This window comes from Vipera berus, assembly GCF_964194415.1.
Source record: "Vipera berus genome assembly, chromosome: 2".
Taxonomy (NCBI): domain Eukaryota; kingdom Metazoa; phylum Chordata; class Lepidosauria; order Squamata; family Viperidae; genus Vipera; species Vipera berus.
Genome location: NC_138203.1, coordinates 163,340,568 through 163,357,741, shown reverse-complemented (window position 1 = coordinate 163,357,741; position 17,174 = coordinate 163,340,568). Strand labels below are relative to the sequence as shown.

General features: G+C 40.9%; 1 protein-coding gene across 1 annotated transcript in view; it reads left to right on the top strand.

Annotated features, from left to right (window-relative positions):
- Positions 1-17,174, top strand: part of LOC308662851 (E3 ubiquitin-protein ligase RNF213-like) — a gene marked incomplete at its 5' end in the record, with an annotated part of 152,986 nt that overhangs the window by 86,743 nt on the left and 49,069 nt on the right. Inside the window, 9 exons of the mRNA XM_081318995.1 lie at positions 4,580-4,715; positions 4,910-4,972; positions 5,964-6,099; positions 9,795-9,986; positions 10,521-10,660; positions 10,909-11,063; positions 11,287-11,505; positions 12,547-12,728; positions 13,593-13,713. Coding sequence (XP_081175121.1) covers positions 4,580-4,715; positions 4,910-4,972; positions 5,964-6,099; positions 9,795-9,986; positions 10,521-10,660; positions 10,909-11,063; positions 11,287-11,505; positions 12,547-12,728; positions 13,593-13,713 — 1,344 coding nt within the window. The remainder of the gene's footprint in view (positions 1-4,579; positions 4,716-4,909; positions 4,973-5,963; positions 6,100-9,794; positions 9,987-10,520; positions 10,661-10,908; positions 11,064-11,286; positions 11,506-12,546; positions 12,729-13,592; positions 13,714-17,174) is intronic.

The window sequence follows — 17,174 nt, the reverse complement described above, 5'->3', positions numbered from 1 at the left end:
AGAGCTCTTTTCTGCGAGGCATGGTTCACATCAGACAGTGCTTCTTGAGACCAGTAAGCCCAAAACAGGTGTGTGTTTTTAAAGGGCAGGACAGCTGTCAGCAACACATCCAATATCATCACACTGATTGGAGTCAAGGTTGGCTCATTCCTGGCTCCAATTAGCTCTTGGAGAAGTCATTAGGCTAGGGATTCACATACTTTTTCCACCCTGCACTGTGAATGTTTCCATCTTATGTTCAATTAAAACATGACAACAGCTAATGTTTGTGTAGCATTATTTTAAGCAGACTGTGTTTTTCTATTGTTGTGACTTACATGACATTTAGAGCGCATTTTATGGCCAATTCATGCAAAACTCCACGTAATCCCAAGGGTTCACATGCTTTTTCTTGCAACTGTAGGCAATCTTGGCCCTTTTTTAAGACTCGTGGACTTTGACTCCCAGAAATCCTGAGCCAGCCATGCTGAGGCGAAAGGGAGAGGTTTCCAAGCTGAGCCATGCTGGCTGAGGAATTCTGGGAGTTGAAGTCCTTCAGTCATAAAAGAGCCTGCACTAGTGGAGGACATTAAAATTATTTACAGGGTTACTTCTTTAGGAACTAAACTTGTAGAATCTAAAACAGCTAATTAAAAAAGCCAACAGGAAAGAGCCTCACATTTTTCATCTGCTTCTGTCTTTTGGAAGGTAAAATTAGATAACAAAATAATCTATTTCCTATGTTAACATCTTTGCAATGAAATCAATAAAGGTAAGAGAAAAGAAATGAGAAACATTTTTCTCAATGTCATATGTCTAATTTAGCTGATGCTAGGGGAAAAAAGTATCTTTTCTACATACTCTTGAAAACTATTTTGAATCTAACCATCTATTACAACTAAACCACTTTAAATTAAACAATTCTTAAGAATGAAATATTCTTAATTTGGACTTTACTTTTACTGTTTGGACTGTTGTGTGTTTTGAAAAATAGATTATTTAGAATCTAGTCATGTTGCACTTCAGTCTTTAAATAATTAACCTACAGTAGTATATACTTAACAATATATGATGTTTTCCATGGTGAGCTTAACATCAATAACAACATTTATTAAAAAGGCTAAAATAATTTCTGGTGGTATTATCTGTACATTAAAATTTTGTTTAGTCATAATCTTTCACTTTTCACATTCTGGAAAAGCAGTGGTCATGTATCCTAGCAAAAGATGTTACATATGTGCATAAGCGTAGTCAGTAGCATATGCCTTTTAAAAAATAGCAAACATGCAAAGAAACAAATAAGTCCAAAATATCTGTATTACATCCAGAAATGCCAACATTGCAACCAATATTTCTCATCCATAACTATGGCACCCTAAAGATACCTGCATACATGCAAATGCTGCTCTGGCATCAGTGACGCAGCAGGGATTACTTTTTCCTTCCAGTAACAGATTGCTGGGAAATACCAAACATGGCCTTAAGAATTCCAATGTTTGTTACAAATTTTTCTGGATGTGGTTGGAAAGAGGCCTAGAAGTGCCAGCACAAATACATCACACTTGCTGAACGTGCACACACAACTAATTACAATCTTCAATTATATGTGACACATCCAGGGCTTTTTTCCCCATAGAACTCTCAGAATAGCATTCTGGCACCTTTTTTTGCACACACACAAAAAAAAGGCTGAAGGAAACTGTTCCAAAGAGCCAAATTCTCCTCAGGCAGCCAGGTTGCAGAACAGCAGAACGCATCTCAGTGACAGGCCTTCAGATGGCTCAAATTGAAGGAAATGTGATCTGTACAGGCTAATTTAAAAGTGGGATGGTAAAGAAGGGCTGAGTGTGAACAGATTGCTTAGCAACCTGCTTAAACAGTCTCTGTTACCTTCAGCTCCCCATGCCTTGCCTTTTTTAAAGTTGGAAGTTGAAAAAAAGGCTAAAAATAAGGTAATAGAGTGCTATCAAGGAAAATGTATAGATATAGCCAGCAGATGTTTAGGGAACCTTTCTTTTTCATACATTGTTAGAATTTTGTTTTAATGCCATGGTGATACACAATCAAATGTAGTCAGTCTTTTTTTTTTAATCCCAAAGCATCTGTTCGTTAAATACAGTATAACAAAGTTTTGGATGATGGAATTATTTTTTATCTCAGGACAACTAATGATAACAGCTCTTAAATCTGTTATTTTGTTTTATTTTTGCACAAAAAAGTGTATAATTTGCATTTGCATTCATTTGCAAATAGAATATGTTGTTAAAATGTATTAGTGTTGAAATAATTAGTGCACACATATACCTAAAACCAGTTTATTGCATTTGGCAATTGTACTAAAAAAAACCAACTCATTGTCAACCAATATAATTCATTTAATTTGAAATCAAGTGAAAAATTGATTTAAATTATTTTATTAAAACAAATTAATGGCAATTCTTTTATAAGAAGTTGCCTCAAACAAAATGAGTTTGACATGTCTGCTCTAGATAGTTGAATGCTCCAAAATAAATTCTAGACCAGGCCTGTACATGCAGCCTACCAAGCACCCTTGGACAGAGCAGACTTAAAAAATAAAAAAAATAAAACCACCACCACTGCCCTGAAAGTCATGTTGCCTAGTGCCTCCATGGCTTACCATGACCACGAGCTCCAACACTGTAGATGCTCCTCTAGTCACCAAATCACTGATTAGCCCACCAGCATTCCTTTGCAGACCACAAAGATTTTTAATTTATCAGTGTGGGCCTTTCCCTTCTACATTTTGCATAGACCTCTTCTAGATTTTCCTCTTGCCTTTCCAAGTTAACTCCTTGGTCTGTTATTGAGCAAGAATTGACTTTGTAGGGAAGCATATTATCATTTGATGTATATTTAACATATGTTCTACCTTTATTTACTGATTATATAATATTTGTATGCAATCCACATGGCAAGGTTTGGGGCAACTTACAATATTTTTAAAATCATAAGATTAAAACATAAAAGCAGGGCTTTTTTCCTCATAGAACGCTCGGAATGGCGTTCCGGCACCCTTTTTTGCACACACACAAAAAAGCTTTTGCACAAGCTATGCTACTCCTATTGGCTTTCGAAAGCCAATAGGAATTGCTGCTGAGCGTGCCAAAAGACCTGGCCGGCAAACGTTGCAACGGCAAGTTGTCTGCAGCGAAGGCGAGTTGACAGGAACTTTGCATCCCTCCCTGCTGCCCAACTACACCATCTCAACTAGGTAGGTAAGAGAGGACAAAGGAGTGGGAGGTGGATTCTGCGGAGTCCATGTGTACTCCTTCCTTGTGCTTACCTGTGTCAGCCAGGCTGGTGGCCTACCTGGTGCTGGACCTGCGCCACCGTCGCCTCGCCCTGCGTGCCTAAGTGGCCGCCCTGCATCGCCTGGCCCGCTCCGCCTCCGCCATCTGCCCTGTGCAGCCCCACCATATAGAGCGGGTCCCGCTGCTCCCACAGCACCAGCCACGCCATCTCTGGCCCCGGGGGGCAGCCCGCCACCATCACCCCTCGCACCCGTGACCGCAGCAGCACCACCCCCACCCCCCAAGATGAGAATTCTGGCACTTTTTTTTTTAAGAAAAAAAGTACTGGGGATCACTATTTGTGATCTTTATGATAGCTCTGTTAGCTACTGTTTCAGAAGATTATATAGATGGGCAATAAGGTATGCCCTTTCAGTTATGCAAAGATGTTCTTTCGTATCTGTTTTCTCCAGAAATTGAACTTTTTATACCTGGCTGCCTACCTCCCTAGTTCCTAGTGCTGCATTATTTTTATTTTACTAAGGTGTTTATCCAAGCAAAATCTTTTTCTTTTTCGGTATCTGGGTGATTGTTTCTCCTTTGTGCTCCCAGGCAGAAGTAGGCATCTTAGAGCACCAGAGCCTTATCTGGCCCTCAAACTCTTATTTTTGTGTGTTTGTGTGTGTGTGTGTGTGTGTGTGTGAAAAAGTTGGTGAAAGAAAGGCTGATGTAATTTCCTCCTGTTGTATAGTGGAAAAGTAAAAGTAGTGCTATGTAAAACAATTGAAACGATTGTTCTGATCCCAGTGGTTGTGATAAAATGTTGGTCTGACCATAAGAGAAATGTCCTGGACACCAAATGGCCCTGTTTCAAGCTTGGAATACCCTTTTTCAACTTGAAAAGGCTCTTTTGCACTTAGAACTTTTCTGCTGATAAAAAGCACTGTTTCCCACTGTTAGTGGGGGGAAAAACTTGACATGTAAGCTCTAGTAAAATACAGCATAGTGAAAACAATAAACCAAATACCGAAGAAAATTTCTAGGAATCCTCCCCCAGGGAAGGGAAACATAATGGTCCTGCTGGACACTTGTATTATTATCTCATACTTTTTCAAATGTGACACTCAATTCAACTATCAAAAGGCTGTCCAGCTCAGTTTAATCAGATGCTCATTCACATCTCAAGGGATCTGATAACCATAGAGGAGATTATTATACATGTTTCAGGATACACTAATAGGTTTTTAAGGTGATAAGATAACGTTTATTGCCATTTTTTTACTGTAGGCACAACAGCGCACATCAAAAATGAAACTAATGGTTTTTCTTCTTCTTCTGTGTCTGGAAAGTCTCAGGTGTTGGATACTACCGTTCTTTTGAGGAGTTGTGTTCAAAGTGCTGTCGGCATGCTAAGAGACCAAAATGAGGAAGCTGGTCGTAGCGCTAAGAGAATTGAAATTCTTCTTAGCCTCCTATCTGAGGAAGGTATATAATACAAATGTGTCTAGAAGGAGCATGGTCTTTTGTTAAAGTGAAAGATATTTTAATGCAAGTTCCTCATGCTATATTATATGAATGCTCAGGATACTGAATGTACAATAAGGGATAAAATAAAGGATCAGTTTCTGTTTTATAATTCTTATAATGTATTTGCTCTGTTTGTGACTGTGTTTGACTAGACCCCCATAGAAAATCAAAAGATGAGAGCTTGCCTTCCTCCTACAGTTATCTGGAAGTGTCAAGTAAGTGTGTGTGTGTTTGTGTTGATGAAGCAGATTGTTGTTAGTCTGAATCAATCCACTATAGGATGATGCTTCTTCATTAAAAATTATGGACCATAATCTACACCCTTGTTGAATGTGAATTGGTAGATCAATCATTTTATTTCCCAGTCTAGGGTGAGAGAAAGAGAATGTATAGGAATCCTATAGAATAGAGGAATCCTGCAAAAGGAGAAGGGTTTCAGTCTTATTCACAGCTGCATAATGACTCTTCTTCCCCATGCCTGGTATTCATTTATAGCATACCTTTATTTATAGCCTACCTTTAGAGCATACCATTAATAGTGGTGAAATAAAGAAGAGCCTTGGTGGAGCAGTGGGCTAATGCCTCCTTAAGTAACACCAGCTGCCCGCAATTAGTGCAAGTTCGCATCCCACCAGGCTCAAGGTTGACTCAGCCTTCCATCCTTCCAAGGTAAGTAAAATGAGGACCCAGATTGTTGGGGGCAATAAGCTGACTTTGTAATAATGCCGCTTGGGGGCCCCCCCAAAAGCCCTAATAAGCAGGCATATACATAGAATGAAGGCTATTGCTAGGCACATTGGTTTGTGCTTAAATTGTAAGCCGCCCTGAGTCTTCGGAGAAGGGCGGGATATAAATGGGATTAAAAAAATAAAATAAGTGGCATTACTAAGTAGTTACAGAATAGAAAACAGAAAAGGAATAAACTGATACTTCTCACAATGGGTGTGTAGACTGCAAACAATTCTTAAATAATCTCAAATTATTGAGGGAAATGCCCAAGTTTGTAAGTCATGTAGCTCTTATGGAAGCAAATCTATGATTTTATGTAGGGTCATCAAGCAAAAGACCAGGAAACATTAATTTAGATTCAAAATCTGAATTACCCATCAGTCATTTGTTTTATGTTCTTTGAAATATATTCCTAAAAGGTGGCTGTAAAAATTTTATAAAAATAAAAATTAGGCTGTCCTGTTGTTGTCTTTTCAGGCACCTTCCTGAAGATTACAAAGTGCCGTCTTACTTGCCTTTTGAAGAAACAGGAAGAGAATTCTTTCCATGTGAAGGAGTGGGTGCTCCGGGAGGCCTCCAACCTTACTGCCCTCCAGGAAGGAGGAACGTTCAGGTATAATGTATAGATCAGGTATTTGCTATGGGTGTTACGTTTACCTTATATGCAGCTCTATCGTTCATCTCTATTGAATTTTTTTCCTGTGTCATATTGCTCCTCTATGATTCATCTCTATTGTTCCTGTGATGCATTTCCTATCCTATTGTTGTATTCCCTCTCTCTGTCACAACATAGCTTCTGCTCAGTGAGGCCTTGTATTGTATTTACTGACTCCACATGAAACATGGTGCCAGAAGCATCTGAATCTGCACTGTGTCCACATATTTGATGCATGCCAGTCTAGCACTTGCAGCCCTGACCTGGAAGCTGAGCATTTGAAGCAAGAAAGCCAGCATCATGGCAGCTGCTAACAGCATACCCCTGCCTGAGGCAATGAGGGTGAGTGGAGATTGCAGCAGTAACTGGGCCAACTTCAGAGCAAAGTTTGAGGATTACTTCCTAGCCACAAGCTTAACTGACAAACCAGCAGCAGTGCAGGCGGCCACGCTGAGAAGACTTATGAGCAGAGAATGCCTCCATGTTTAAAAGCATAATTTAACCCTTACAGAGGAGCAAAAGAGTGATACTAAAGCCATCCTAGATGCCTTAGAAGTCTTTTTCAGACCCTCTAAAAATGTCATATGTGAGAGATACATATTTGGCTGCTGTAAGCAAGGAGAAGGTGACCAATAGGCAGTTTTGTCACAAAGCTAAGAGAAAAAGCTGCAAGCTGTGATTATGGCTCTCTGAGAGACGAACTCATTCGTGATAAAATAGTTCTGGGTATCACTAGTGAAAGCACACGTTGCCGCCTTTTGAGAGAACGTGATTTAAGCTTACAAGCTGCAATTGAGATGTCGTACATCTGAGAGCCTTGCAGCAGGATAAATAGATTGGCAGTGTCAATGCAGCCTCCCAACAACAGCAAAGGATGAAGAGCAACGAGTACAAGCATCAACACAAAATTCATCTACTACACAACTTGACTGGGAGCAACCCAGTATCATGCAAGTACTGTGACAGCGTGCATGTACAAGAGAAAGAGCAGTATCCTGCATATGGGAAAACCTGCAGAGCATGTGGGAGGCCAAATCATTTTGCACAAGTGTGTCTCAGGTAAAATGGAAGCGACGAAGCTGCACCCAATTGAGCAAATGTCAGATCCTTATGGTGCACAATGTGGTTTACACAAAAGAATGCATTGTTGCTTTAAAGGGAAAAAATTGTTCGTAAATTTCAGATTCAACAATATAATCCAGCCCTGCCAGCTGAACTCGGGTGCAACATATATTGTCATGAGTTTAAAGGACAAAATGAAACTGAGACCTAAGATACCTCTTCAGCCTAGTAGCACCAAACTGAAGTTATATTCAGGAGAAGTAATGGAATTATTGGGACTTTTCCAAACAGAATTCAGCATACATGTGGGTATCCACAAACTTGAATTTGAGATTGTGGAAGCCGATCAGAAACCACTATTGTCTGGATCAACATGCGAGCATCTGGTTTTGATGCAGTTCACCATGCCTGCTGACTTACACAATGTCGAAATTCACCCCTCAAAATCCTTGGCGAGGCTACTGACAAAACAGCAAATCTTCCAAGTCTACAATAAGGTCTTTGAGGGTCCCATTGTATCTGTTCCAGGAGAGGTACACTTTGAACTTGATCCTGCCATTTCACCAGTACAGTGTGATATGCCAATAGCCATTAAGCCGCTGGTCGAAGTGCAACTGGACAAGTATGAAGCTGAAGTATGAAGCAAATATTACTTAAGTATCTGAGCCCTTTGTGATATAAGGTGTCCTAGAAAGGTTACAGCTTAAGAGACAAGTATTCAAGGCAAGATATGACAAATTAGCCAGAGATTTGCCAGAATTGCATATTGGGGAACGAGTCCATATGAGAATGCTGCCTGGAGATCGAACAAGTCACTGGAAAATGGGTATCTGTTTACAATGGGTGGCACCAAGCTCCTATCTAGTGGACACTGATGGAACTCTACTGGATCTGTGTGTGGCTGAGCAGCCTGACTTGCAGCCTGACTTCATAGCCAGTGGACAGACACGAGTCACCTGGGCCACACTGACCCACTGGCAATAGGGAATGCACAGTACTGATGCCACAGACCAGTGCTAATAACAGTCCTGAGCGAGCCAGTATACCTGACAGCAATCAAATGTGGAACGTCCCAATAAGTGGTGAGAAGAGCCCAACAACCTCAGCGAGGTTGGAGAAACTCTTAGTACAAAGATGGCCAGATGTTCACAACCACCCAACAGACTCAACCTATAGAAAGTGTTCTTACTGGTTCTCATCCAAAATTTCATAATGTTGTTTGGTTAACATGAAAAGGGAAAGATGTTATGGGTGTTATGTTTACCTTATATGCAGCTCTATCATTCATCTCTATTGTACAGTATTTGTTTCCTGTGTGATATTGCTACTCTGATTCATCTCGTTCCTGTGATTCCTGTTATATTCCCCCTCTCTGTAACAACATGGTTTCTGCACAGTGATGCCTTGTATTGTATTTACTGACTCCACATGAAACACCAACCTTACTGCCCTCCAGGAAGGAGGAATGTTTAGGTATAATGTATAGATTAGGTATTACATTCAAGTACTAATCAAAGGATGCGGTGGCTCAGTGGGTTAGGACGCTGAGCTTGTCGATCAGATGGTCGGCAGTTTGGCAGGTCGAATCCCAAGTGCTGCGTAACAGAGTGAGCGCCTGTTACTCGTCCCAGCTTCTGCCAACCTAGCAGTTCGAAAGCACGTAAAAATGCAAGTAGAAAAATAGGGACCACTACGGTGGGAAGGTAACAGCATTCTGTGCGCTTTTGGCATCTAGTCATGCCGGCCACATGACCACGGAGAAGTCCTCGGATAAACGCTGGCTCTTCGGCTTTGAAACGGAGATGAGCACTGGCCCCTAGAGTCGGAAACGACTAGCACACATGTGCAGGGGAGCATTTACCTTTACCTTTACTAATCAAGTACTCTCTGGAGCCACCTGGTGTTTTTTTTTTAAATTGGTTGCTCAGGTTGAAAAACTGCCTTGAATCCAAATATGGCAGCTTCTGGGAGATTTAGTTTAATTGCAACCAGTCCCTTATTGAAGTTTTAATTTTTTTTCAGTAATAAAATATGCATCTGGGGGTTTTAAAATTTTCTCTAATGTATCTTTAATACACTAGGAAGTTAAACAAATCAGCTGAACAAAAAAAAGACATTTGGTGTTAGATGTTTTGTGCCAGCCATGGCAGTTTCCCAAAAGGGTCATCAGATGGAGGCAAAGAGGCTTCTTTGCTTCCACTGATGAGCCAAGGGTCTCAGACCCCGACAGACCCCATTGGCAGAGTGTTTTATGGTCAGGGAGGGACCAAGACCCCCGATAAATACCTCTGCATGAGGGGCTGCTCTTTGTTCTAGTTCTAGTCTCTCTTATGATTCTACTCCTAGCTTCTAGTTCTTCTTCTGTTTTAGTTATGTAATGCTAGCTTGCTTTTATTTTGTTTCTCTCTCACATGCAGGCATGAATGCTTTCATGCCAAGTATTTCTTTCTCTTTGATCTATCATTGAATAAAGCTAATATGATTGCATCTCTGCGTGATGCCTTTTACTTGGAAGCACCTTAACGATACATCGTCCTCGTGAGATCATTTGGTTTCTTCAGAATGTGCTTTCTTCTCTTCCATTTATATAGACACACGCTGTGGAAACGGATCCAGAGTATGGTGACCCCATTTCTGGCCTACATGATATCTATTTTGGACAGAGATTATAATCTGGATTTGCTGGTCGAACCAACAACAAAAAATTGTGTGAAAGCCTTGTGGTTATTCATCTTCAATGAACTAAAACTTCTAGACATCCCTTATGTCATGGGTCAGAGCAGGTAAGCTATGGGAAGAAGATGGGGACAAGGTTAAGAAACAGATTTGTTGATCACAGAGAGAAGTAAATGGAATTTGAAGTAAATATGAAGGAATAATGTGGTATATACCAATATCAGTAATGTGTAATTCTGGTTTAGCTTTTCATTTTTCAGTGAGCATGGCTTATTAAAAAAATTGGCTCAACAGTTAGCACCTCAGTTGGACATAGCTAAAAGGCAGGAAAAACATCTCTCCAATCGCCAACATTTTGATAAAAGAGCAAAGTAGAATAAACAGAGTTTCAGTAGAACAAATCGAAAGAGATTTATTTTATGTGATGGTATTTCTGTTATTCCATATATAAAAAATGGTGTGTAGTAAATACATCCACCATATAATCATCAATCCATTCATCTTTAAACTGATCACGTTTTTATTTGTACCTAAATTAAAATATATCTCTTTATACCTTGCTTGATTATTTTTTACATTAATGCATTCAAAATATATTGAAATAGCATCTGTTCATTTTAAACTTACTTTATCTTCTTTAGCTCTCAAACAAAACCAATTTATGTGCAGAATTACATGGAAGTGTCTACAGGGGCTGGCAATAAGATGCCTTTCAGCTGGAAGATAAAGGATTATTTGGAAGATCTTCGGATTCAGGCACAACATATTACTAATAATGAAGGTGAGAATGCCAAGGGGAAGTTAAAAAGGTCGCTTTGTTTGAAAAACGTGGGAAAATTTGGCTCAAATTAGCGCCTATAATTGGTAAACCGATCAAAGGGCAGAATAAAAATTTGATAAATTAAGTAAAAAACAAAATCAAGAAAATTGTATTTTTCATACTAAATTTATTTTATGCTTTAAAGAGGACTGGTTGACTTTATTTCTGGGGAGATGCAAAACAATTTAAATCCCATTTTTGTTTTCCAGCACATGCAGAGAAATTTCTAGACATCTTTCAGCAGACACCACTGGGGCAACACATAGCTTGCTACACGGAGGAAGAGAAGGCCATCTTTTTTCATTGTTATGTCAGAGACTTTATTCTCCTGACAATGGGTGTGACTTCAGAGAAGGAACTAAATGTGCGTATTTCAATCCTAGATGGCTAATATTGGAGTCAAAAGCTTGCTTCATGATGCCCAACAGCTGCGTGCTGTAATAGGTGCTAGTTAGTGAGTAGACTTGGCATTTAATTACCACACAGATAAATGTGTCCCATGTATTGGAAAGACTATTGAAATCCTTATGATTCATCAGGTGATTGTGAGGAGAATCACCTTCAAATATGCTGCTGTATATTTTCAGATGTTGCAAGTGGCCCTCTTGTCATGCGTGGAAGAAATGAAGGCCGCCTCTTCTGGTGCTGGAACAAGAGTGCCCTCCCTTCCTTGGGTCCACCTTGGTTATCATCAGTTTAGGAGTCGTCTGCAGAACTTTTCCCGGATTCTTGCTGTGTACCCTGAAGTGCTTCATACCCTTGAACAAACAGAAAAGAACAGAAGCTGCACGTTGCACAGCCAAATGGTGGGTGGGCTGTAACATTTAATCTTAATAGGAAAACATGACACCTGGTGTGGGGTGGGAGAAGTGGCATTCTCTCTGTGTTCTTAATCAGGAGAAATGAATCTGTCTGCAAAAAAAGAAGCTCCAGGCAGGTCTTCAAAAATGCTTTTATGGGCTATACTCCTAATGATTGTATTTGCTTTGTAATGGGAATGAATACACGGGAGAATCTCCTAAGCGGGGTCAAATAAGAGAATTGCTTCTATTGGTGTTCATATATAATAATTACATTCCCATAAATAAAATTGAAATTTAATAAGATATAGGTAACTGATCTCAATATATTGTGATAAAATTACAACAAAAGCTTTTCATTAAACAAAGCAGGCTGAAAACAAGAAGTGTAAAGTTGAAATGAAAAGAAAAATGGGGATTTTAAGTCAGTAGAAATGTAATTCAAAATCAAAAAGTGAAAGAGAAGTCAAGGGGATGTAAAACGGGCCAATAAACTGATTGATGGGATAGATGGGAAGAAAGCCACCTAAAATCACTAATGGTATTACAGAAGGGAACTACAGGTAGTCCTCATTTAGTGACTGATATTGGGACTGTTGGTTTAGTTATTAAGCAAAGTGCTAATAAAACTCATTAAATCGTGACTGATTATGATCTTAACTCCAGCTTTCCTTTGCTTTACAGACCTGCAAAGATTGTGAATGGCAAGGATTGATCATAAAATTACTTTTTTGTAACTGTCATAACTGAACGGTTGCTAAACAAGGCAATTACTAAATGAGAACTCCTTGTATTTATTTAGGGAACTATTTATGTATTTGATTTTTATACCACCATACTTGTCAGATTATTTAGCAAAGTATTTAGCAAAGTACAAAACCATAAACACAATGAGGCAGTGAGAGCATCAAAATCCAAGTTGGTCTACTTTACCAAAGGATGCTTAGATTCGATCCTCTTAATGTAATTCTCGGTCCTAACGGTAGGACAAAGTGTGTGTTCTTACACGTGTGTGGTAAGAGGCTTCTTTATGCCTGTTTGCCATAGGTGCTAGATGTGTTTGCTGCGCTGGCCTGTACTGAAATGTTATCCTCGGCAGTCCTGACATGGAAAACCCGTGCATGGCTCCAACAGGTGAAGGACCTTCAAATGCCCATTGAACTTGTATGTGCAGCAAACTGCAGCCAAGGCAGTGGAAGCCAATGCAGCCAAATGCTCCAAGAGGTCAAGTAAGTAAAATTTCAGGGTGGTAGAAAATGTTGTTTTGGGTCTACTTTTAGTGGTGGTAAGATCATTTCACGGTTGGTTTTTTCTATGGTTGATAAGTTGCTGACTTTTTTCCGGCCAACTTTATAAGTTGACTTCCTATGATAATAGCATGCTTTCTAAACATCTTTAGTTCCTGTTGTCTCAATCCTAACATAGGTTGGATCTGAAGATGTAAAGTGGCAAGCATGGAATGTTTTTTTGACGCTAGATTGGTTGAAGAGGACTAATGTGTACTTTTTTTAAAAAATTCCATTTATATCCTGCCCTTCTCCGAAGACTCAGGGCGGCTTACAAGCTTAGCAGTAGCCTTCATTCTATGTATATGCCTGCTTATTAGGGCTTTCACACACACCCCAAGCGGCATTATTACAAAGTCAGCTTATTGCCCCCAACAATCTGGGTCCTCATTTTACCTACCTCGGAAAGATGGAAGGCTGAGTCAACCTTGAGCCTGGTGGGATGTGAACCTGCACTAATTTCAGGCAGCTGGTGTTACTTAAGGAGGCATTAGCCCACTGCTCCACCAAGGAGGGCTCTCTCAGGCTCTTTTGGCAAGAGCAGATACATTTGTTCTTCTGCCCTGCTGCACTTGATCACATCTTAAGCCCAGTTTTCAAGATGGCCTGGGTCAATTGTTAATTCCCAAAATAACCCTTTGTTTCTACTTGCAGTCGGGGTTGCAAGTGAATTGGTAGATTTATTTGCTTCCATAAAAGGCAGTACTGATCTCTTTATTATATCGTTAGAGTCCATTTGTTTTTCAGTTTCGCTTTTTGATAGTATGCTTTTTTCTTTTTAATAAATTAGGCTTTTTTTCCCAATAGGAGCCAGTGGAATAGGGTTTTCTCAGTGTCCCTCTTTGTGGAGCACGTGCTGCTTGGAGCAGAAACTCTGATTCCTGAACTGAAGGAGCTGGTGAAGAAGTATATCATGAAACTTAACAACGTAAGAATGATAGCTTCACCCGACTGGAAATATTACTTTAAGCATTCATTTATTTAGTTGGTTGTCAACAATATAAGCACTCCTTATTAATTAAAAGCCATCATTTTTTCTAACCAATCATGCATTTGTGACCAAATTTCCTATGCCAGGCAACCAAAGCTGTGAAACTGATCTGGTCAGATTCAGGCAGCAGAGTCATCTGACAGAAGGGTTCCAATCAACTTAATTAAGACCCGGGCTTGTTAATTTGTGATTAGCACTTTCTGGCGAAGGCTTTGGAGAGAAACAACTTCTGCTCTGCGTGGAGGGAAAAGAAAAGGCAAATGAGTAAAATAACGGATCAGCCACAAGAGAACTAGACGGCAGCAACCAGTGATCTTTACGGTGTCTTTTCCATTTCTCTCTGTCTTATGTTCTCTTAGTGATCGTTTTGTTTCCAATTTAAGGGCTGAACTGTGGTTGCTAAATGAGGAAAGAGTGTACAGTCTTCTCTATTTAAACATTTAGGTTAATTACTATATGCCAACCTCAGAAGCTCTACTTTGTTCAATTCTAGGGAATAGAAGTGCCCCCCCCCCTTTTTTTGGTAAGATGTTGCTTCCTCTTCCTCCTCCTTGCAATCTTCACTTGCTGAGTTTTGCTTCCATAAAGTTGTATGTATTTCCAGATGGAATGACTTCATTGTGTGTTTCATTTCACTCTGTTATGTGGTAGTTATTACTTACTTGTACTTGAAGAGTTAAATATATTCTGATCAGGGGATCCATGGTCTATACTAAGGAATGTGCCATTTGTTTTGGAGGAAAAAATAATTGGAGTTTTGGGATCAGTTCATTCAGTGGAATTTTGAGAGCTACATTATGGGCACTATTATATGTTATGACTTTGGCCCATCATAAAATACCCATTTATTAGGTGGCAAACTGATGAGGCTGTTCCTCACCACACCTGCTTAAATTCCCAGGATATTCTCTGCCACCTCTCCTTCTCCAAACAAGAATTGGATTGTTACCGTCCAATATCTTGTTTTCTCAGAATACCTTTGAAGTCTCCTTGGGTCACAAAAAACATCCTTAGAAATAAAAACTAGTATTGCAGCTGATGCTTTACAGCGTGCGTTAGCTTTCCATTAACTTAAAATTAAAACAATATTTTATTATTTTTATTAAGAATATTTACATAAGCAAAAGAGAAATGTAAAGTAAAAAAGAAAGGTAAAAGAAAAAGTACAAAGAGCTAAACAGAAAGAAAATGTAAAGAAATAATCAGAAAAAAAGTGACTTCCGGTCTTTTTTCCAACATTATTCCTCCTCCTTCTTTGATATCCCTTCGGTCCTCTTTTAATCTTTTTTCAGTCATCATACCCATAAATCACTACTTTGCTCTTTTCTATTTTCAGCAAAAAGTCCACAAAAGTTTTCCACTCTTTTATAAAAATAATTGTTTTAACTAAATGGGTCAGTTTCTGACAATTCTGCCATCTTCTCAATCTATTCCAATCTATTGTGGGTATTTTGGTATTCCTCCATTATAGGTGATATAATAATCTTGCTGCAGTTTCCATATATAAAATCACCCATGGGTCCTTTTTAATTGTCTCATCAGTAAATCCCAGTAAAAAGAGATCTGGTTTTTTTTAGTATTAATCTTTAAAATTCTTTCTATTGCATGTATTTGTATCCAAAATTTTCTAGCTTTTTCACAAGTTCAGAATGTCGCAGAACAATTAACAGTCCGACCAGAGGAGGATGGACCGTGGTTCATTTGCATGGTCAATATCAAAGAAAAGAAAATCCAAGGCATTTTCTATAGTAAAACTTTTAATGAGAAAACAAAAGACCTAAACTGACTACATTCTCTCATCAGGCAGAAGAACAAAGTAAAGGTAGTAACTGTGGGAAACGTTTTCTAGGCATGCGCACAAAACAGTTTAAAACCAAAACATAGCTGGACATAGCTGGAGTCACTATGGTTACATGATAAGATAATAACACAGGTGCAGAGCAGAAAGAGATGTACAATTAGAAATGAGCGAAGCTGGCAAAACTAAAAAAACGCAGTGACACAGAAGGCATAGTAAAATGTCCCTTCATGTTTTTCACATCCCCATTATTGATTTGAAGTGCCTTCATGCTCCTTTCATAATTTCTCTGTTGTCATATACCAATGATACATCATTTTATAAAAATTCTCTCTTAATTTTTAACACAATATCAGTTTCATCTTACTCATCACGTTCTCTCCCATTTGTCCATATATATAAAAATAAAACAATTATCTATATCCCTCTGTAGTCAATTGTTGTCTTGACTTTTACCGTATTTCCCGGCATATAAGATGACTTTTTAACCCATGAAAATCACCTCAAAAGTTGGCTGGTCGTCTTATACGCCCAGTCGTCTTATATGCCGGAAAATCAGTGGGTGGCGTCTGGCGGGAGCCAGCAGGGCAGTCCTGTGCACGCGCGCACTCCCCTGCTGCTCCTTAGCAGCTGGGGAGTGCGCGCGTGTGCAGGACTGTCCTGCCGGCTGCCGCCCGACGCTCTTCCCTCTTGAGGCAGCTTGAGGGAAGAGCCGGCTCCCGTCCGACACTTTTCCCTCTTGAGGCAGCTGCTGCCTCAAGAGGGAAGAGCGTCGGACGGGAGCTGGCAGGGAAGTCCTGCACACACGCGCGAACGCAGGACTTCCCTGCTGGCTCCTGTCCGACGCTCTTCCCTCTTGAGGCAGCTGCTGCCTCAAGAGGGAAGAGCCGGCTCCCGTCCGACACTTTTCCCTCTTGAGGCAGCTGCTGCCTCAAGAGGGAAGAGCGTCGGATGGGAGCCAGCAGGGAAGTCCTGCTCCTGTCTGATGCTGCGCTTCCGCCGGGCGGTTCTGGCCGAGACGAGCCAGCAGGCAGCCGCCGTGAGCGCGGCGCTGAGGGGCAGCGGCAGGACGGCCCAGCACCTGCAGGACAGCCAGCAGTCGCACGCGCAGCAGCAGCCGCCGGCTCAGCAACAGGTCCGAGCTCAGGAGCCGCACCGCCAGGCTGCCCAGGAAAAGCAGCCACACCGAGAGGCTGCACGCCCAGTCCAGCTCCATGAGGGGCAAGGCGGGAAGCCGGCTGGGAAGAGGGACCGGGAGCCCGGGCCGAGCGTGCCTCGGCCGACGGTGAGAGGGAAGCGGCACATGAAAAAGAGGCTGCGGGCGGAGCTGCCCCGCCCTGCGCCGAATGGGAGAAGTTCAAGGCCTGGGGGGTAAGCAGGAGGGGCACCAGCCGTGGTGGGGTGGCGGCTGCCCTTCGGCGTTGCCTGCCATCCGGGAAACGTTGCGCCTCGGGGGCCAGCAGAAGCGCGGGAGCAGCGGGAGGGCTGGCGGGGCCAGTCGGGCCTTCGCCTCCTCTGCAACAGACAGGGAGGGCAGGGCATGTAAGTATTTTCTGGCGTATAAGACAAAAAACCTTGAAAAACTTCTTAAAAGTAGGGG